This window comes from Sander lucioperca, chromosome 19 (assembly GCF_008315115.2).
Source record: "Sander lucioperca isolate FBNREF2018 chromosome 19, SLUC_FBN_1.2, whole genome shotgun sequence".
Lineage (NCBI taxonomy): Eukaryota > Metazoa > Chordata > Actinopteri > Perciformes > Percidae > Sander > Sander lucioperca.
In genome coordinates, this window is record NC_050191.1 from 29,569,312 (window position 1) to 29,589,562 (window position 20,251).

At 38.8% G+C, this 20,251-nt stretch overlaps 2 protein-coding genes across 2 annotated transcripts in view; both read left to right on the forward strand.

The window, feature by feature from the left end:
• The first annotated feature begins 439 nt into the window (after positions 1-439).
• LOC116045413 overlaps positions 440-20,251 on the forward strand; it is a 977,204-nt gene continuing 957,392 nt past the window's right edge. Inside the window, exon 1 of the mRNA XM_031293059.2 lies at positions 440-500. The gene's annotated coding sequence lies outside the window, so the exon portion shown is untranslated. The remainder of the gene's footprint in view (positions 501-20,251) is intronic.
• Positions 507-14,320, forward strand: LOC116045394. Its single transcript, XM_031293028.2, has 8 exons — positions 507-612; positions 6,888-7,211; positions 7,351-7,611; positions 7,760-7,897; positions 8,553-8,738; positions 13,932-14,018; positions 14,119-14,147; positions 14,246-14,320. Exons 1-8 carry the CDS (start codon positions 576-578, stop codon positions 14,318-14,320), a joined length of 1,137 nt encoding a protein of 378 aa, XP_031148888.2. The 5' UTR covers positions 507-575.

The window sequence follows — 20,251 nt, forward strand, 5'->3', positions numbered from 1 at the left end:
TGGTGGAGCTGATGATGTGTGGAGAACAGGATATCGCTGCTTACTTCTCATTAAGAGTAAACCAACCACCACATTTCGAACCATTACATTACAATAATATACATTTGCAAATAAAACTATATTAAGTTTTAACACTTGTTTTGTAGTTCTCTCTCTCTCTTCAGCACACAGACCACACTGCAGCTCGCCTCTGATCAGTTGATCTCTTCTTGTTCTCTCAGCTCTCATAGTAAACCTTCCCTCTGTTTGGTTGAACACCTCTGTTTGCACTGGGCTCTAACATGTGTCTATGTAACATATAAATGCATCTAAAATAATCGCTCAGGCTGTGTTCAAAAGAAGTGTTCATGGAATAATGACGAAAAGTCAGGGGATTTCCAAAGAGAATAAAAGCCAATATTACAAATCACTTCATCAGGTGACAGGAGATTAAGTAATTGTTAGGAAGTGACGCCATCATTATCACAGGAAGTAGATGCTGTATTCATGTTTAAGACGCAGTGCATCACAGACTTTGACAGTTGAAAGGGTTAGACCGAGAGAGAAGCACGATGGCTTGATTCAGATGGATTATAATGTCTTCATTTCTGATGCTGCTGGTTCAGTTTAAAGGTAAGAGAATACAAGTTTTGTTGTAACGTGGTGAGTGTAATGAACTCTTGGAATCCAAACATGAGACACATTTGCAGACTTATCTAAAATGATCGTCACACTAATTATAAACATTAATGTTGCAGTTTCTCATATTTCTCTCTTTTTATTAACAGAAGCAGCTGTGATGCATTCCTCCTCCACTGTCAGAGTTGGAGATGAAGTCACTTTGTCTTGTGGAAATGTGACAGATGATCAGGAGAAGTGTAACAGTACTGACTGGGTCTTCACTCGTTCAGGAAACGGAGTAATTCTGTTTGAACACGGGCAGATTCAAAAAGGAGCCAAAGCTAAATCAAACAGACTGAGTGTTACAGAGAAATGTTCTCTGGTTATAAAGAAGGTTACACTTGAGGATGCTGGTGCCTACGTCTGCATGCAGTTCAGATCAGGACAACAACATGTGGTTTTTCTGAATGTTGTTACCAGTGAGTATTTACATCATAATGTTTTCAAACTGTTTTGTTAGAAAAATATACTGAAACATTACAATATTTATGATTACAGTGATGACGTTCATTTTACTCTTGTTGTCTTCTTCTCTCAATATCTCCATCTTCACCAGTGACTGAAGAGAAGAACGATGATTCGGTCAACTTGAACTGCTCTGTGTTGTGTGGTGGAAGTTTTAAGTGTTTCCACACAGTGAAGTGGCTGTATGAGGGTGATAACAATGACTTGAAGACAACAGAGCTTAACTCTTCAGCCACTGTGACATTTACAACATCTCACCTCAGCCGCAAGAGAGAATTTTTTTACTATATTTAACACTTCTAACTTCCTGTATCAGGTTGGTGGAGGATCATCGTTATGCCTAGCAACACTCATAACAAGCATTGTGGCGGTCAACATATGGGCAAGAATTAAAGGTGAAAACATTTACAGATTAAACTTTTATTTTGAAAAAGTTGGATAAACCTGGATTTTTATTGTGGAAGCTGAAGTCGACTCTTATTTGTATTTTAAGGAAAAAAAACACAGATGGGAGAAAACAATGTGAGTTTAAACAGCAAACATTTAAATGTCTATAAAATTATAACTTTACAGAGCATGATCTGTGTTGAATCAGAAATTTATTTGCTCCGTTTTCACAGGAGCATGATGATGAAGATGAAGATGAAGGTACGGTGATCTATGAAAACGTTGCAGAGCCTTCTACCTCTGTCTGACTCCACTGATCAACAACATCAACTCACCACAGAGTCCTCTGCTGTTAAACATCATCTCATCATATTTTACATGTGTAGATAACAAAATGATATGTTGATGGATGACTAAATGTGTTTTCTGTGCCGAGCTGTTTCTATTTTAGTCTGAGCTGGACAAAGAGATTTAAGTCTTGATCTGATCTCATATTAAGAAGCCCCCTATGAGTCAGTCCAGAACCTTAACATCCTCTAAAACAGATAACTTGTTATATTCTCTGTAATGATCGGTGACCTCTCCTCATCACCTGCTCCTCTCTTTTGCGGGGTACCACAGGGATCCATTCTAGGCCCCATCCTCTTTTCATTATATATTTTGCTTTTATATAACGTTAACTATGGCAACATTGCACGTTGTCACTATGGCAACAAACATGGAGAAGAGCTATATTGAGTCCGTTGTCAAACGATGGAACAAAGAGCGACATGCTTTTGACCAACCACAATGCATCAAGTAATATAATGAGCATATGGGAGGTGTTGCTCTTCATGACCAACATGATACAGCATCACAATCAGGTCCAAGAAGTAGTGGTGGCCCATCTTTGCATGGTCTCTCAACAGTGCACTCGTGAATAGCTATTGCTTTTACAGAGATGTTATGGGAGGGACCATTGACCTGCTCACCTTCACACGGGTAGTGGCACAATCTCTTATACAAAGGTTTGGCACAAAGCCACTGAGCCACGGAAGGAGATCTCTACTGGCCACTACTGTTCAAGATCAGGCAAGATATGACCAAGTCTCTCATTGGCCAGTCAACACAAGGAATCGGTTCTTGAGATGTCGTCTTTGTGATAAACGCACCACCTATGCATGTGAGAAATGCAACATTTCACTGCATATTGAGTGCTTCAAGACATACCATAGAAAGTAGAAAAGAAGACAAAAGTGAATATAAAGGGCTGAAAGGGCCAAAAAATAAAGAATATAGGAGTACAAGAGACAAAATGTTTTTTTGAGAAAGAAGGTCAGTTGAGTCAAGAGATGCTGTATGACAGTGGGACCTCAGGCCTCTATCTTAAATGTTAACTTTATGTTCTATGTTAATGTAATAAGATGTCTGACTAATTGTGGTTCAAAATAGTTATACAGAAACAGAATCAAGCACTTTGTTCTGGCGCCTACCTCTTTACCATATAACTGCCTCTAATCTAAATACATTTCATTTTTGTTAAATGAGGCCTCTTCTTGATGGTATACTCGAGAGGGTACATCGTTCCTGAAGTTTTTATGTTCAATGTGAATGAAGTACATGACTGTAATATAATTTTCTAGTGAATGTTGCACTAAAATGTTATGCCAACATTACAATATTGCACTAAAGTACAATTTAAAATGTTTTATTTTAGTTACAAATAAATGTTTCAATACATGTTATGCTAAAGTAATGCAAGTTGTATTCAAATAAATGTTGGGCATCCCTACAAACGTGAAGAGCTGTAGTATATATTAACATATTTTGATCTTTATTTTTGCCATTGGTCTCAGTGTTCATATCAGTGTGGAAAGTCCCAAGTTTCTGATGAAGAATTCTGTTTCAGTGATTGCTGTCAGAATACTCTTATTTTGACAAAAAAAAACCCAATTAACCTTTAATTGAGAATACGCATATTATCCCACAATTGTGACCGGTAATAAAACACACTTTTTCCATATACTTTTTTACATTTAAAAAAATAAAATAATTCTTGATTATTTCAAAGGGGTGCTAATAACACATGATTTGCATATTTGCAATGTCTGGGACAAAATTGGGCTTAAATGGGTTAAAAGTGGTAGAGCTCAGCTGCTGCTGTTGTTAACCACATTGTCAGCAAAACACTTCTTCAGTTCTCAGAAAGATAAAAAAAAACTGCAAAGATTCATTGAGGAACTAACAGGTCTCGCCATGTAAGGGATAATGTAGAGCAGAGGTTATTATAGTTTTGTTTTTATTTTTATTTCGTTTTGACATTTTGTTTTCAAATTCAGTTTAGTTTTAATTAGTTTTTAAAGCGGGTTTGCTAGTTTAGTTTAGTATTCATTTTTTGAAAATGCTTAGTTTTTATTAGTTTTAGTCTTTTTTTGTAATATGGGTTATTTGTTGGGGGATTCAAAAAGGTCCGAAAAAGTATTGTGTAATAATAACTCAACAAAAACATACCATTTTAGAAATATGTATTCACAATGTATTCAACAATAACACCAGTAAATAAAATGTAGCCTACATATGGTCATAAATATATAAACAGTCTACACAAGACACATACGCAGTATGTGCAAAATGTGTGATGTGTTCCAGGAAAAAAACCTAAAGAGCCAACAGACTAAAGAAGACATGAACAGGTGTTTTGAACTTTGGTTCGAGTAAAGTGGCGAACTTTTTGAAGTCAATCGACTCACACAGTTGTGTAGACATCCCAGTATGAATCCACATAGTAACCCACGCTTCATCCCGCTTTTGGTGTCTGTTTACACTGGGCTCTAACATTTGTCTATGTAACATATAAATGCATCTAAAATAATCGGTCAAGCTGCGTTCAGAAGAAGTGTTTATAAGAATAATAATGAAAGGTTAGGGGATTGCCACAGAGAGCTAATATTACACATCACTTCATCAGCTGACAGAGGAGAGGAAGTCATTTTTAGGAAGAGACTCCATCATTATTACTGGAAGTGGATGCCAAATTAATATTTAAGACGCAGTGTATCAGAGACTTTGGACAGTTGAAAGGGTGAGACCGAGAGAGAAGCAGGATGGCTCGATTCAGATGGATTATAATATCTTCATTTCTGATGCTGCTGGTTCAGTTTAAAGGTAAGAAAATACAAGTTTTGTTGTAACATGGTGAGTTTAATGAACTCTTGGAAAACAAACACGAGACACATTTGCAGACTTATCTAAAATAATCGTCACACTCAGGGCCGGCGATTGCTATAGGCGAAGTAGGTGATTGCGTAGGACTAGTGTTGGGGGCGCCGTGTCGCCCTTAGGTCTACTTCCCATTAATAATAGAATTAGAATGACAAGCGAAATAAAACATGTTTATTAAACATGATCATCCTAGGGCGCCCTCTCAGCCACACATTTGCTTTTCAACCTGATTATTAGATTGAATTGATAATTATTGTCGATCATTTCCTAATTGGGGGAAAACTTCAAACTAATGATTTAGTTTGAAGTTCCCGTGACGTGATGTTTCCACTCTATGGGTCAGACTCAAACACACGGAGCTCTGAAGCAGACCTGTGCGTCGCTTAGTGTGACTCTCGCTGTAGAAATAGAGACGAGCAGCGGCACAGACCACGGAGCTGCTGCAGCGCGCCTTCCGTGGTCTGTGCAGCTTCAGGTTTATAATGGACGTGCTCTGCTGTGGGCATGCTGCAGCAGATGTGTCCCGTTTGTGCTTCGTGTATTTCTGCCGTAGTTTCGGGTTTCCACCTCCGATGTAGATCAGCGTACAGCCACTTCCCTAAACTTTGTGTCATTCAGAGACCAGAGTCTCAAACGGGGCTCTGTGCCTGTCAGACGGTTTGAGATCTACCGTATCAGCAGAGCAATCACGTAATGCACAGAAGACTATGGTGCAGGTAGATTATTTTCTGAAATATTGTGACTTTATTCTTGTAATAGCCTATTATCACTTTATTTTTCTCAAAATATCACGACTCCTCCAAATCTCAGAGAACACAGATGAGATATATTCTAAATGTGCACAAAGTTTTGAACATGAGTAGAAATATTGCTCAAACACATCTGAAATATTAAAATCCAGGGGTTTATTAATTAATTAAAATTAATTAATGTATCATTGAGGTGAATAATTGTCATATGCACATTTAAGGAGGTTACTTCCTCAACAAAAGAAGCAAAAGAGGAGGGAGGAGTAAATGATGCCTAGGCTACATGTGTGTTGACTCAGATATGATTAGAAAAGTTGATTCAAAGGAGAATAAATAGATGAAAGCAATACAGAATGCCTGAGAGCCTTACTGCTAAATATTCCATTATGTTTTTATATTTGGATTTTAATCTATGTTTGCCTTTACATAAAGATATTCCCAGCATAAATTGATTCAGAAAAAGTTAGAAATAGGTGCATAAAAATTCACCTGAATGCAGGAAATGAAGTGTTAAATGGTCAAAAGTTTCAGAGGGTACTACAGAGGGTACTCTGTAGTACCCACCTTCAATAGTTTTAAACTGTTGAAGTTTAAAACTATTGGATCTGCCCAGAGCCACTCTGGATCTGCCATAACCAATCGCTAACGTTTGGTCATGACATATGTCATGTGCATGTGCAACAAGAGGGGAGACCGACAACAACTATCGGCTTATATTTAGCATTAGCATCGCTAGCGTTAGCCTTAGCCAACTCCTTCACCACTAACAGAGCGAGCTGGAAAATCTAACTTTTCACAAACCCCGTGGGGACGAGGGCCACAACATCATGGCCACCAACACAACTCAGCAAATATTGTTCTTGCTCGGGCTTTAACTTCTGGATATTCGGCAGCGTTGCTGCCACAACGGACCGAATTGCTTCGCTCGCATCTTTCTAGTGCACGTCCTCAACGTCATCGTTCTCAGCCACTCCCTCTGTTCACTGATTGGACCTACAAATATTTGACCGGAGAAAACCCAAGAATATACCGCAAACCCAGACGGAGTACTGAAGGGAAATGAAAATTGATCGGAAGTAAGTAGGAGGGCGGAGCCAGGCTACCCCAGACCCCCCACATCATAAGTCACCATGCACACAAATCTGGAAACAAAACCTTGGCCTTTGGGTTGCCAGACCAGTTATGATTAGACCAAATGTTGGTGCCATCTAAGTTACATGCAAGCTAGAAACTAAAATGAACATACATTGCTACTCTATCGCTGACACAGCGCTGTGATCTGGCAATGCGAGACTAAGGTGGGGGGGCGCAAAACTCAATCTCGCCTAGGGCAACCAAAGGGCTAGAGCCGGCCCTGGTCACACTAACTATAAACATAACATATTAATGTTGCAGTTTATCATATTTCTCTCTTTTTATCAACAGCAGCAGCTGGGACGTATTCCTTCTCCACTGTCAGAGTTGGAGATGAAGTCACTTTTTCTTGTGGAAATGTGACAGATGATCAGGATCAGTGTAACAGTACTGACTGGTTCTTCACTGGTTCAGGAAACACAGTAATGCTGTTTGAACACGGGCAGATTCAGGAGGAAGCCAAAGCTAAATCAAACAGACTGAGTGTTACAGAGAAATGTTCTCTGGTTATAAAGAAGGTCACACTTGAGGATGCTGGTGGCTACGTCTGCATGCAGTTCAGATCAGGACAACAACATGGTGAAAGCACGGTGGTTTTTCTGAATGCTGTTACCAGTGAGTATTTACATAATGTTTTCAAACTGTTTTGTTAGAAAAATGTACTGAAACATTACAATATTTATGATTACAGTGATGATGTTCATTTTATATTTACTCTGTTGTCTTTCTCTCTCAATATCTCCATCTTCACCAGTGACTGAAGAGAAGAACGATGATTCGGTCACCTTGAACTGCTCTGTGTCTACATATGAAGGGTGTTTCTACACAGTGAAGTGGATGTATGAGGGTGATAAGAATGATGTGAAGACAACAGAGCTTGACTGTTCTGCCACTGTGACATTTGCAACATCTCACCTTAATCAGAAGTCAGAGTATTATGAGTTATTGAAATGTAAAGTGACACATTATACCAAACGTGTGCACCTGTTCCCCTTCAGCCCTCCTCAGTCCCCAGGTGAGAATATGATGAGCTGTTTATAATCACTTTGTGTATAATTACACTAAATATTTGTTTAGATCTGAAGTTTTTCCATTAATCTGTCATTTGTTTTGTGCAGATGTTTTTTCTTCTAACTGAACAGTTTGTTATTGTGTTTGTTAAGGTGATGATGCAACAACTACGAATAAATCACCAATGACAACAGGAAATAAACGGACATCAGAAGAGACAAACAACCCGACATCTGAAAACAACAACTATGGACCAGGTGAGAATATGATGAGCTGTTTGAAATCACTTTGTGGATAATTACATTAAATATTTGTTTAGATCTGAAGTTTTTCCAAAGTAATCGTCACACTAACTATAAACATAACATATTAATATTGCAGTTTATCATATTTCTCTCTTTTTATCAACAGCAGCAGCCGTGACGTTTTCCTTCTCCACTGTCAGAGTTGGAGATGAAGTCACTTTGTCTTGTGGAAATGTGACAGATGATCAGGATACGTGTAACAGTACTGACTGGTTCTTCACTCGTTCAGGAAAAGCAGTAATGCTGTTTAAACATGGGCAGATTCAAAAAGGAGCCAAAGCTAAATCAGACAGACTGAGTGTTACAGATAAAGGTTCTCTGGTTATAAAGAAGGTCACAGATGAGGATGCTGTTGCCTATGTCTGCAAACTGTTCAGATCAGGACAACAACATGGTGAAAGCACAGTGTTTTTTCTGAATGTTGTTACCAGTGAGTATTTACATCATAACGTTTTCAAACTGTTTTGTTAGAAAAATATCCTTAAACATTACAATATTTGATTACAGTGATGACGTTCATTTTGCTCTTGTTGTCTTTCTCTCTCAATATCTCCATCTTCACCAGTGACTGAAGAGAAATACAATGATTCAGTCACCTTGAACTGCTCTGTGTTTACATATGATGGGTGTTTCTACACAGTGAAGTGGCTGTATGAGGGTGATAAGAATGACGTGAAGACAACAGAGCTTGACTGTTCTGCCACTGTGACATTTACATCATCTCACCTTAATCAGAAGTCAGAGTATTACGAGTTATTGAAATGTGAAGTGACCCATTATACCAAACGTGTGCACCTGTTCCCCTTCAGCCCTCCTCAGTCCCCAGGTGAGAATATGATGAGCTGTTTATAATCACTTTGTGTATAATTACACTAAATATTTGTTTAGATCTGAAGTTTTTCCAATGAATCAGTCATTTGTTTTGTGCAGAAGTTTTTTCTTCTAACTGAACAGTTTGTTCAGTTAGAAGAAGTGTTTGTTAAGGTGATGATGCAACAACTACGAATAAATCACCAATGACAACAGGAAATAAACGGACATCAGAAGAGACAAACAACCCGACTAAGGTAAAGTCGACTCTCTTTTGTCTTTTTGTCAGGGAAAAAATACAGACGGAAGAAAACATTGTGAGTTTAAACAGAGATAGATTACATGTTTATACAATTATAACATAACAGAGTAAAATCAGTGTTGAATCAGATAATTATTTGCTCCATTTTCACAGGAGCATGATGATGAAGATGAAGGTACGGTGAACTATGAAAAATATGCAGAGCCTTCTACCTCTGTCTGACTCCACTGATCAACAACATCAACACACCACAGAGTCCTCTGCTGTTAAACATCATCTCATCATATTTTACATGAGTAGATAACAAAGTGATATGTTGATGGATGACTGAATGTTTTCTGAGCAGTTTGTATTTTAGTCTGAGCTGGACAAAGATACTCAAGTCTTGATCTGATCTCATATTAAGAAGCCCCCTGTGAGTCAGTCCAGAACCTTAACTTCATCTAAAACAGATCACTTGATATATTCACATTTCTTATTTAGCTTCCTTAAATAATGCTCTCACATACTCAAACACATTTATACTTCAGTCTATATATCTGATCTATAGACTATAAACAGTATTCATATCATTCCTCCAGCTGTTTATTCTGTATATTGTGTCTTATTTTAGCATTACTTGTACTTACACCTGCACTATATATTTTATACTTATCCATCTATCCATCCATCTTCGTCCGCTTATCCGGTATCGGGTTGCGGGGGGAGCAGCTCCAGCAGGGGACCCCAAACTTCCCTTTCCTGAGCCACATTAACCAGCTCCGACTGGGGGATCCCGAGGCGTTCCCAGGCCAGGTTAGAGATATAATCCCTCCACCTAGTCCTGGGTCTTCCCCGAGGCCTCCATTTTATACTTAGTCATACTGTATATATCTTAGCGTATTCATATCTCTCCCCTACTGTTTATACTGTTTATTATATAATACTATATGTACCTTGTACCTTGTACTCTGCAGGTAACTGTTTTTTTGCACTCAGACTGCATGTCATTGTCCAGGTACTTGTACTCAATATCATATATATATATACGCAATATCAATATCAATAAAGCTGAATCTAACCTTGAATCCAAATGCAAATTTTCCCCATCTGTGACTTCTTTTTTTTAAGCTGTAGCAGTTTTGCATCACATTTTGTCCCTCAGTGTACAGAAGAAGTGATTTTGATTGACTAAACATATTTGTTACAACTGGTGAAAACAGGAAACAAGGGAATAAACCAAATGCAGACAATAGCAGGCGGACAACAATTTCCTTCCCGAGACTATTTTGTAGAGGCACCGTCCCTGCGTCAGAGCTTAGCATCGCCCAAGAAGATTGTGATTGGTTTAAAGCAATGCAAACAACCCAGAGCTTTTTTTCTCCTGTTTCAGAATGTTTCTGTGGTTTAGCCAGATCTTACTCCACAGCGCTCATTGGCAATGCAAAACTAGTATATGTATAAACAGAATGCTTCACAACTGCTACCACTAAACATTTATTGTCTAGAGTTGTAAAAACTGTTAAATATATTTATGTTAACATTAGTTAGGTGGAATATTAAAAGGGTTTTCTTACACTCATACACACTACTTCTTTGTTTGTGAGAACACTCACATGCATGCCCCTTACATTAACCATAACCATCACAACTAAATGCCTAACTCCAAACCCAGACCTAAACCTCAAAACCATGTCTGAATTCTCACACAGGCCTTTGAAGAAGTAAGGACCAACAAAAATGTCCTCACTCTGGTTAAAAACTTGTTCTAGTCCCCACTATGTTGCAAGAACAAGACACATATACACACACATTGCTGCTGTGATGACGAAATGAGGTACAGGTGGGGAGATGGACAAGGATGCTCAGGTGAGGAGAATTAAGGTGATCGCGGGGAAGATGGCAGTGGCAGGATGTTGGATGAAAGGAGAAAAGTCTCAATGTTAAAGAAGAAGAAACGTAAAGATTGATGCTGAAGGGCCGTGAGGAAGTGTAAATGCGGCTGAAACGGGTGTTCGTGTCCTGGGAGTACTACTTATGACACTAACTTCTGAGACAGGGATCCTTTAACCATTGGTATATTCTTAAGGTGATAGCAGAATGACTTTGTAATTGTCTTAATGTGGCTGTTGAAATTCAGGTCTGAGTCCATGACTATACCAAGATTTCTGGCTTTGTCTGTTGTTTTTAACCTTGCAGATTGAAGCCAATCGCTTACTTTTAATCGTTCCTCTTTGGCTCCAAAAACAACTACCTCAGTTGGTCTAGTAATATGTTGTGGTTGACCGTGTCAAATGCACTGAGATCAAGTAATACTAAGACTGAAATGTTGCCACTGTCTGTATTTAAAAAGGATGTCATGGAAGACTTCTTTCCATATATCTGATCTATAGGCTATACGCAGTATTCATGTCATGACAGCCCAGGCTCCACAAACGACAACAAAAACAAACTGCACCAACCTGCACCACTAAACATAACAAACAGTGTTCCAGCCAATAACCGACAAGAAGGATTTTGGGGTGGGTGTTGGGGGGTTAGTACGCGGAAGGGAGGGGGAGGGGACAGGATGAGGAGGAGGGAGGGGCGAGCTAGCCTCCGTTTTGTTTGACAATACTTTGAACGTCAACAAGAAGTGATGTCAACCAACATCGCTTAGAGCACCTTTAATGGAATTTGTAACAACCCTGTCTTTGTTATGGCTGATAAGGTTTACAAATTAATGGATATATTTGAGTTAATTTACTAAAAAATATATTTGCAATCATCATACAGATAACTATTTACATATTTCATTATTTACATCAGCAGTTATGAATCTACCTCTGTGGTTTTCCTCACATTTAACTCAGTCTAAGTTCTGATAGCGATATTGGTTGGCTTAGCTCCATGTGAGTGAGAAACAAGGAAGTGTTATTATGGTGGAGCTGATGATGTGTGGAGAACAGTATATTGCTGCTTACCTCTCATTAAGAGTGAACCAACCAACCACCACATATCGAACTCTCACATTACAATAATAAATATTTGCAAAGTAAACTATTTATATTCAATTTTAACACTTGTTTTGTAGTTCTCTCTCTCTCTTCAGCACACAGCCTACACTGCAGCTGGCCTCTGATCAGCTGACCTCTTCTTGTTCTCTCAGCTTTCTTAGTAAACCTTCCTTCTGTTGGGTTGAACACCTCTGTTTTCACTGGGCTCTAACATTTCTCTATGCAACATAAATGCATCTAAAATTGCCACGGCTACGTTCAAAATAAGTGTTCATGGAATAATGACAAAAAGTCAGGGGATCCCACAGAGAGAATTAAAGCTAATATTACAAATTACTTCATCAGCTGACAGGAAGTGACTCCATCATTATTACAGGAAGTAGATGCTGTATTCATGTTTACGACACAGCGCATCAGAGACTTTGACAGTTGAAAGTGTGAGACAGAGAGAGAAGCACGATGGATCAGATCAGATGGATTATAATGTCTTCATTTCTGATGCTGCTGATTCAGTTTAAAGGTAAGAGAATACAAGTTTTGTTGTAACATGGTGAGTTTAATGAACTCTTGGAATCCAAACATGAGACACATATGCAGACTTATCTAAAATAATCGTCACACTAACTATAAACATAACATTCATGTTTCAGTTTATCATATTTCTCTCTTTTTATCAACAGCAGCAGCTCAGAAGAAATTGGTTTATAACTACCACGCTGTCAGAGCTGGAGATGAAGTGAATGAATGAATGAATGATCAGGATAAGTGTAACAGTATTGTCTGGATCTTCAGAGGTTCAGGAAACCCAGTTACGCTGTTTAAACACGGGCAGATTCAGGAAGAAGCCGAAGCTAAATCAGACAGACTGAGTGTTACAGAGAAATGTTCTCTATTTATAAAGATCACACGTGAGGATGCTGGTCGTTACGACTGCAAACAGTTTAGATTAGGAGAACTACATGGTGGAGGCCATGGGGATTTTCTGAACGTTAGCAGTGAGTATTTACATCATATGTTTTCAATCTGTTGTGTTTCTCTCTCAATATCTCCATCTTCACCAGTGACTGAACAGAAGAACGATGTTTTGGTCACCTTGAACTGCTCTGTGTCTACACGTTATAAGTGTAAACACAGTGAAGTGGCTGTATGAGGGTGATATGAATGACGTGAAGACAACAGAGCTTAACTGTTCAGCTACTGTGACATTTACAACATCTCACCTTAATCAGAAGTCAGAGTATTACAAGTTATTGAAATGTGAAGTGACAAGTTATGATAAACATATGAACCTGTTCACCTTCAGCCCTCTTCGATGAGCTGTTTATAATCACTTTGTATAATTACACTAAATAGTTAGTTAGATCTGAAGTTTTTCCATTAATTTCACATTAACTTCCATTTGTTGTGTGCATAATTCTTCTTCTTCTAACTGAACAGTTTGTTATTGTGTTTGTTAAGGTGATGATGCAACAACTACAATATCTGCAATTACAAATAAATCACCATTGACAACAGGAAATAAACGGACATCAGAAGAGACAAACAACCCGACATCTGAAAACAACAACGATGGACCAGGTGAGACTATGATGACATCACTTTGTGGATAATTACATTAAACGAGTGCAGTGCCTGTTCAGTATGGCCGATTGCTTGGTTTCCAGTATTTTTTCCCCACAACTTTATTGTGTAAATTCTCACAAACATGCGAAAAAAAACCTTTTGGTTTTATGGCCAGTTGGCTCGCTGCTGCTCCTCAGTCAGAAGTGACAGAGAGAGGTGACTTAGGTGGCCGCAAGAGAGAAAGACCTCACTCTCTCCCAACAATACAGGCGTCACTCTTCTACAGAAAGACGCTAGTTACTTTTTTTTTTTTTTACAATATTTAACACTTATAACTTCCTGTTTCAACAAGTAGCTCGTTATCAAAACACCTCTGACTATATTTAACACTTATAACCTCCTGTTTCAGGCTGGTGGAGGATCATTGTCATGTCTCTGGGTTTAGCAACATTCATACCAAGTGTTGTGGCGGTCAACATATGGGCAAGAGATAAAGGTGAAAACATTTACAGATTAAACTTTTATTTTGAAAAAGTTGGATAAACCTGGATTTTTTCATTGTGAAAGCTAAAGTTGACTCTCTTTTGTCTTTTCAGGGAACAAAACACAGACGGAAGAAAACATTGTGAGTTTAAACAGAGATAGATTACATTTTCATACAATTATAACACAACAGAGCAAAATCATTGTTGAATCAGACATGTATTTGCTCCATTTTCACAGGAGCATGATGATGAAGATGAAGGTGATGGTACGGTGAACTATGAAAACACTGCAGAGCCTTCTACCTCCGTCTGACTCCACTGATCAACAACATCAACTCACCACAGAGTCCTCTGCTGTTAAACATCATCTCATCATATTTTACGTAGATAACAAAATGATTGATGGATGACTGAATGTGCTTATTGTGCAGAGCTGATTATATTTTAGTCTGAGCTGGACAAAGAGACTCAAGTCTTGATCTGATCTCATATTAAGAAGCCCCCTGTGAGTCAGTCCAGAACCTTAACTTCATCTAAAACAGATCACTTGTTATATTCACATTTCTTATTAAATAATGCTCTCACATACTCAAACACATTTATACTTCTGTCCATATATCTGATCTATAGACTATACACAGTATTCATGTCATTCCTCCAGCTGTTTATTCTGTATATCGTGTCTTATATTAGCATTACTTGTACTTACACCTGCACTATATATTTTATACTTAGTCATACTGTATATATCTCAGCGTATTCATATCTCCCCCCTACTGTTTATTATATATATTATATATTGTACCTTACTCTGCAGGTTACTGCTTTTTGCACTTAAACTGCATGTTGTTGTCCATGTACTTATAGGCAATATCAATAAAGCTTAATCTATTCTTCAGTCTAAATTTTCCTCATCTGTGAGTTTAAGAGTTACTGGTTATTTTTGAAGCTGCAGCAGTTTTACATCACTTTTGTCCCTCAGTGTACAGAGGAAGTGATTTTGATGTATTTCCATTTAAACATATTTGTCACAACCGGTGAAAACGGGCAACAAGGAGGGAGCCAAATGCAGAGAAAAGCAGGCGTACATGATCAGTTCAGTGGTTTATGGGAAAGTTGCAAAAAAGAGTTACAAGAGAGGTGAGTGTATGTGGCATGACGCACATGGCTAATTTGAGGAACTGGCACTGACCAGAGAAACAAACATTAGGGTTATTTTTGAATACTTTTTAGAATTTTTATTTTTAAAATGTTTTACGGAGGCACTGAAATTTGAACTGTTCTGCTGATAGAGGCAACCGATCGGAAAAAAAAGCTTCTCTGTGTCGTTCTGGAGGGCATGGACAAACAACTTATTTCATGGGTTTTCTTTAGAAGACTTGTTTTGGTTTGTTTAGGACCAATAACTTCTTGGTTAGGTTTAGAGTAAGATCATAGTTTGGCTTTAAATAACTACTTCATTATGGTTTAATTAAATGCTGACGGTAGGCAGGAAAAGCAGCAGGTTTCATCATGAAGTCTTCTCCTTTATTTTAACTTCTCAGAAAAGTTTTTTTAAAGGTTTTACATCCAGGTGTTAAAGAGTGTCGGGGATAAGCTGTCTTGTGTTAGCGTCTGTACGGAACTCACCGGGCAGAGCTGCAGCTTGGTCGCTGTAAGATGATGTAGTATTAAGAGAGACAACGGTAGAGAGCAGTATGTAGTACCGAAAGTCCGCGTAGAAAGGTTGGTTAGGGTGGTGGATATGTCAAACAACACAGGACTTTCACCCAGGACATCGGGGTCATGTCCCGTTCATTTTGTTACCCTACCCACCATCTCTTCCTAAACCTAAAACTGTCCTGTTCTTGTTAGTGATGGGCAAACGAAGACAAGCATCGAAGACAACACAGTGACATCTGGTGGTCAGTCAGCAGAAATGAAAGCGGCTATGAACTCGACAAAGCCAAACGAAGCTTACATGAACATAGGAGAGACAGAATGGACACATGCAAATGGCATGACATGACTGAACTTGAATTAAATGACATGAACATTACATGATTGAATTCAGAATATAAAGCCTATGTTTGAATGTTTGAATATAACATTATAATTAGTGCTGTCAGTTAAAAGCGTTATTAACGGCGTTAACGCAAACCCATTTTAACAACGTAAATTTTTTTATCGCGAGATTAACGTTCTTTTTGGCCTAGCAAATGTAGTTTCTTTCACATGCTGTTGCAACAACTAGTAACGTTAGCAAAACTACAACACCACACCGGATCTAGCTAGACCGGAAACAAAACAACAGGCACGCCGCACACACTTGTTGGGGCTTGCGAGCCGGCCAAAGAGTAGTAGGATAACGTTACGTTTTGAGTGGATGGCGAGCGTGATATGCCGAAATGGATGCCAATAAGATTCTGAATGGAAAGTTTACTTTTAAAAAGTTGTCGAGGGGGACACAGCCTGTATGACACGGAGAAAGCAGCCCAACTGGAACTGCTGCAGAGTGCAAACGCTGTCTCATTAACGACGATCACTGGACGTCAGTGAGTAATCAAAATTATTTAGAAGTTACTGCACACTATATTGACTATGTATATCAGCATACAGTTTTAGGACTGTGTTGTTTGTATCGTTTTTTTTGACTGTTTTTGTCATTTGGGACATTGTCCACCCCCTTTTCTGTCCAGGAGAATTGTTACATTATTAGAAAAACTTAAGGTTACAAACGTCCTGCTGTGGCAACCGGTTTTTGGACCATTTTGTTTGTACTGTATAAGCAAAGTGTTCGTGTTACATCTCAGTTAGGTTAGGTACTTGTAGGAATTGTGCAATAATGACAGATTAACATTTTTCTTTTGTTTACAGTAAATAAATAAATAATAAACAATTACAAATCTTAAAGTCAAGTTCATAAAGTAACTTTCTTTGCATTCATTTGTTTCCCAATTAAGATACACTGGTAATAATGGCTTTCCATTGTTAATATGTACTTAAAAACAGTTCTGAAATGCAAAATAATAGAATTTTATTCATGTGATAAAACATGCGATTAATCGTGATTAACTATAGAAATTTGGCGATTAAAAAAATTAATCGTTTGACAGGATTTAATAAACTGCAGCAACAATGCCACCTTCTACTGCTATGTAGAATTACGTACAGGTGTATGTAATTAGGCTAATTAAATAAATTGCAAGCCACACTCATAAACCCTGCGATGTTCCAGTGAATTCTGAGCCTTATCAAAGGAAAACATTCTGCCAGTGTTTAGGACAAACAATGTAGCCATGAAGTAGGCCTAGCATAATGTTTGAAGAAAGAAACCACAACTAAAAAGTGAAGTGAGCACTGTGTTTGAATTAGGTGACATTTTAAAGGATATAAAGTGATCAAGGGTGGCAATCAAGGTGATTTCTACAAGGAGTGAGGACTGCTAGTGATATCCTTTCAACCAGTTTGGTGCATGTTCCTTCCTGGTGAGGTGAGACAAGGTTAGTAGGCTATGTGTTGTATAATAATGATCACAATAATGAAACGAAATAAAACAAACCAAATGAAGGCATTGCATTAAATGTTGTTGCTGGGTGGAGCATTGGATGTTGCAGCTGCTGCTGCTTCGTGTTTTGCACGGAGGTGCCTCAACATTGAAGAGGTGTTATTGTTGTATGCCAGTTCTTGTGGGCACAGTAAACACCGAACCTTAAAACAATGCAATGAGTGTGACTGTTTTGAAATAAAAACCTGGACAGGCCTGTTATAAGAGTCAATTTGATCTGAATTACTAGGTAGTTAAAGGAGAACTCCTAATCTTGAACGCTGTAAGTATGTGAGTACTGTCGTTCTGTGTGTATTTGTAGCATATATATCCATTTTGTGTGTGATCCATCTGGCGTTGGTGAATAGTAGTCTCTGCAGTGGCGAACTGTGTGTTAGTTGCCTTAGCCAGGCTAGCAGGCCAGACCGGCATCCTTCTACTTCCTCCCCACCTTCCCCGCCTGCCACGGCCGACAACAATCCACGGGCGCCTGCTGGTCTGGTGGATGTCCTCCAGAGGACAGTTCATGCTTTCGCGGCGAAATTTTTGCGGCGAAAAAAGTTTATTTCCCCCTCAAAAATAGGTAATTGAGCACTGTAGCGGTTATGATCATATCAGTGACTATGTAACTACATGGAAACGGGCCAAATTATGCCTGTTTCTTGTAAAGTAACAGAGTTACAGGAGGCTGGCTGTAGTCTTGCGCTGAAGTCCCGCGGGAATTCAGTTGTAGCAGGAAAAGGTAAACAGCAGTGTGCAGATCGGAGCGTAGTGTGAGAAGAGTGAAGAGCGGAGGTGTTCACAAGGGAAGAAGCTTGGAGTAACGTAACTATGGAGCTAGAGCTAGCCTTCAGTAACGCTATTACTGTACAAGAAACAGGCATCATTTGGCCCGTTTCCATGTAGTTACATAGTCACTGATATGATCATAACCACTACAGTGCTCAATTACCTATTTTTGAGGGGGAAATAAACTTTTTTCGCCGCAAAAATTTTGCCGCGAAAGCATGAACTGTCCTCTGGAGGACATCCACCAGACCAGCGGGCACCCGTGGATTGTTGTCGGCCGCGGCAGGTGAGGAAGGCGGGGCACACAAAATGGATATATATGCTACGAATACACACAGAACTGCTGCGTGATGATTATTACTGAAGCCTGGCTGAACACTCACTCATCCCAGACGGCAGCTAGCAGCTAACAGGGTAGGTGAATTTAAACAATGTCTGAGTTGAAAACGCATCTTGTTGTCATGTAAGGGCCCTGTTCATGTTGCACAGACATTTTAACTGCATTTTGTGTCTGTTAAAGAGGCACAAAGGCACTCTTTATGATATGCCCCCAAAACTGCTGTTTTAGCTAAGTGGGACCTCTCGGCATTAGCTGCAGCAGCTCCAGTTAGCTAGCACCGATTCGGCTCGTTTTTTTTGTTATCGACAGTACTCACATACTTATAGCGATCAAGATTAATGTAAAAATTGCCCGGAGTTCTCCTTTAATGCATCTAGGCTACTTTGTTACTTTGCTAATTTGATAATGTTGTCTGAATGACAATGATGGTGGTAATAATAATAATAATAATAATAATAATAATAATAATAAATAGGCCTAATAATACAACAGTCCATAAAACGTAGCCGACTTTTAGCCAAAAAAGACATGACCCTCCCCTCGCCAGTAAAAAAATTTCTATGACCCTCCAAAACGATTTGAAAAAAAGGCATGACCCTCCCCCAACAATTTACAGATACCTTCTGTACTGGTTTGTGCTTGGCAAATATATACAGATTCCCATTGTTTGTTTGTTTTTACAGCCATGACATACGTGACTAAACCTCTGCATAAATTCTCTGCATTCTAAACCTCTCATCACACTCCTCTGTTATGGTGTGTTGGCCATTTCAGTAGATTTACTCACTAACATTGTTGTGGAAACTCAATAAGCATGGAAACTAAATGCACACTTCCTGCATTACTGCATTACTTCAAATACTAAGTTACTCCTCTAGTAAACTAGTATTCATATGAAATAAAACATTGAGACCATTCAGCAAAGCACTCTGGGTAACGTTCAACACACAAACTGGTTGCTATGGACTCGTCACTAGGCTTTCTCCACTTCGTCGTTTAAACAAAGTGGAACAAACGTATAAAAGTCCAAATATACACAAAACCTGCAATCAATTAGTAAGCTGACATCAAATGTGGCATTTAGGAAACCTTTATTGCAGGGTTGGCACGGAAAGATGTCCAGACTAGTGCAACAGTCATTTTCGTTTTTTGCGTCCTGCTGCTCCCATCATCAGCCAGGTAATATTTTTTTTTACTAAAGCAGTAGGCTATATGAAATCAGATGTATTGTACCACCATTTAGTTGTTTTGTGTTATTTAAGATATTTATAAAATATATCTGATCATGCCAGACGTTAAAATTCCACTCATTTTTTAAACAATGCAATTATCCGTTTCAGCCACCAGGGGGGCAGCTCCCCCTGCCCCCCCAGCAAACTCATGAGTCAGACCCATCTGGTAGCGAAGTAGGGCCGAGACTGAGAGAGCTACAAGCCACTTAGAAATTTTGCTGTTTCATGAATACAAAAGTTGGGTGACCCCCCCCCCCTCTGGACTGAAAAATGTTGGATGACCATCCCCTCAGCAAAAAATAAAAAGACATGACCCTCCCCTATTTTCCTCCGGTGGTCCATTCCATAAATACCGAA

Bases quoted from the DNA above. Each gene is read 5' to 3' on its own strand.
- LOC116045394 (XM_031293028.2), top strand. From the start codon at position 576: ATGTCTTCATTTCTGATGCTGCTGGTTCAGTTTAAAG. The intron at 7,898-8,552 runs GTGGATAATTAC...GTTTCTACACAG, and splicing joins GAGCTGTTTGAAATCACTTT to TGAAGTGGCTGTATGAGGGT. The intron at 8,739-13,931 runs GTGAGAATATGA...CTCCTGTTTCAG, and splicing joins CAGCCCTCCTCAGTCCCCAG to GCTGGTGGAGGATCATTGTC.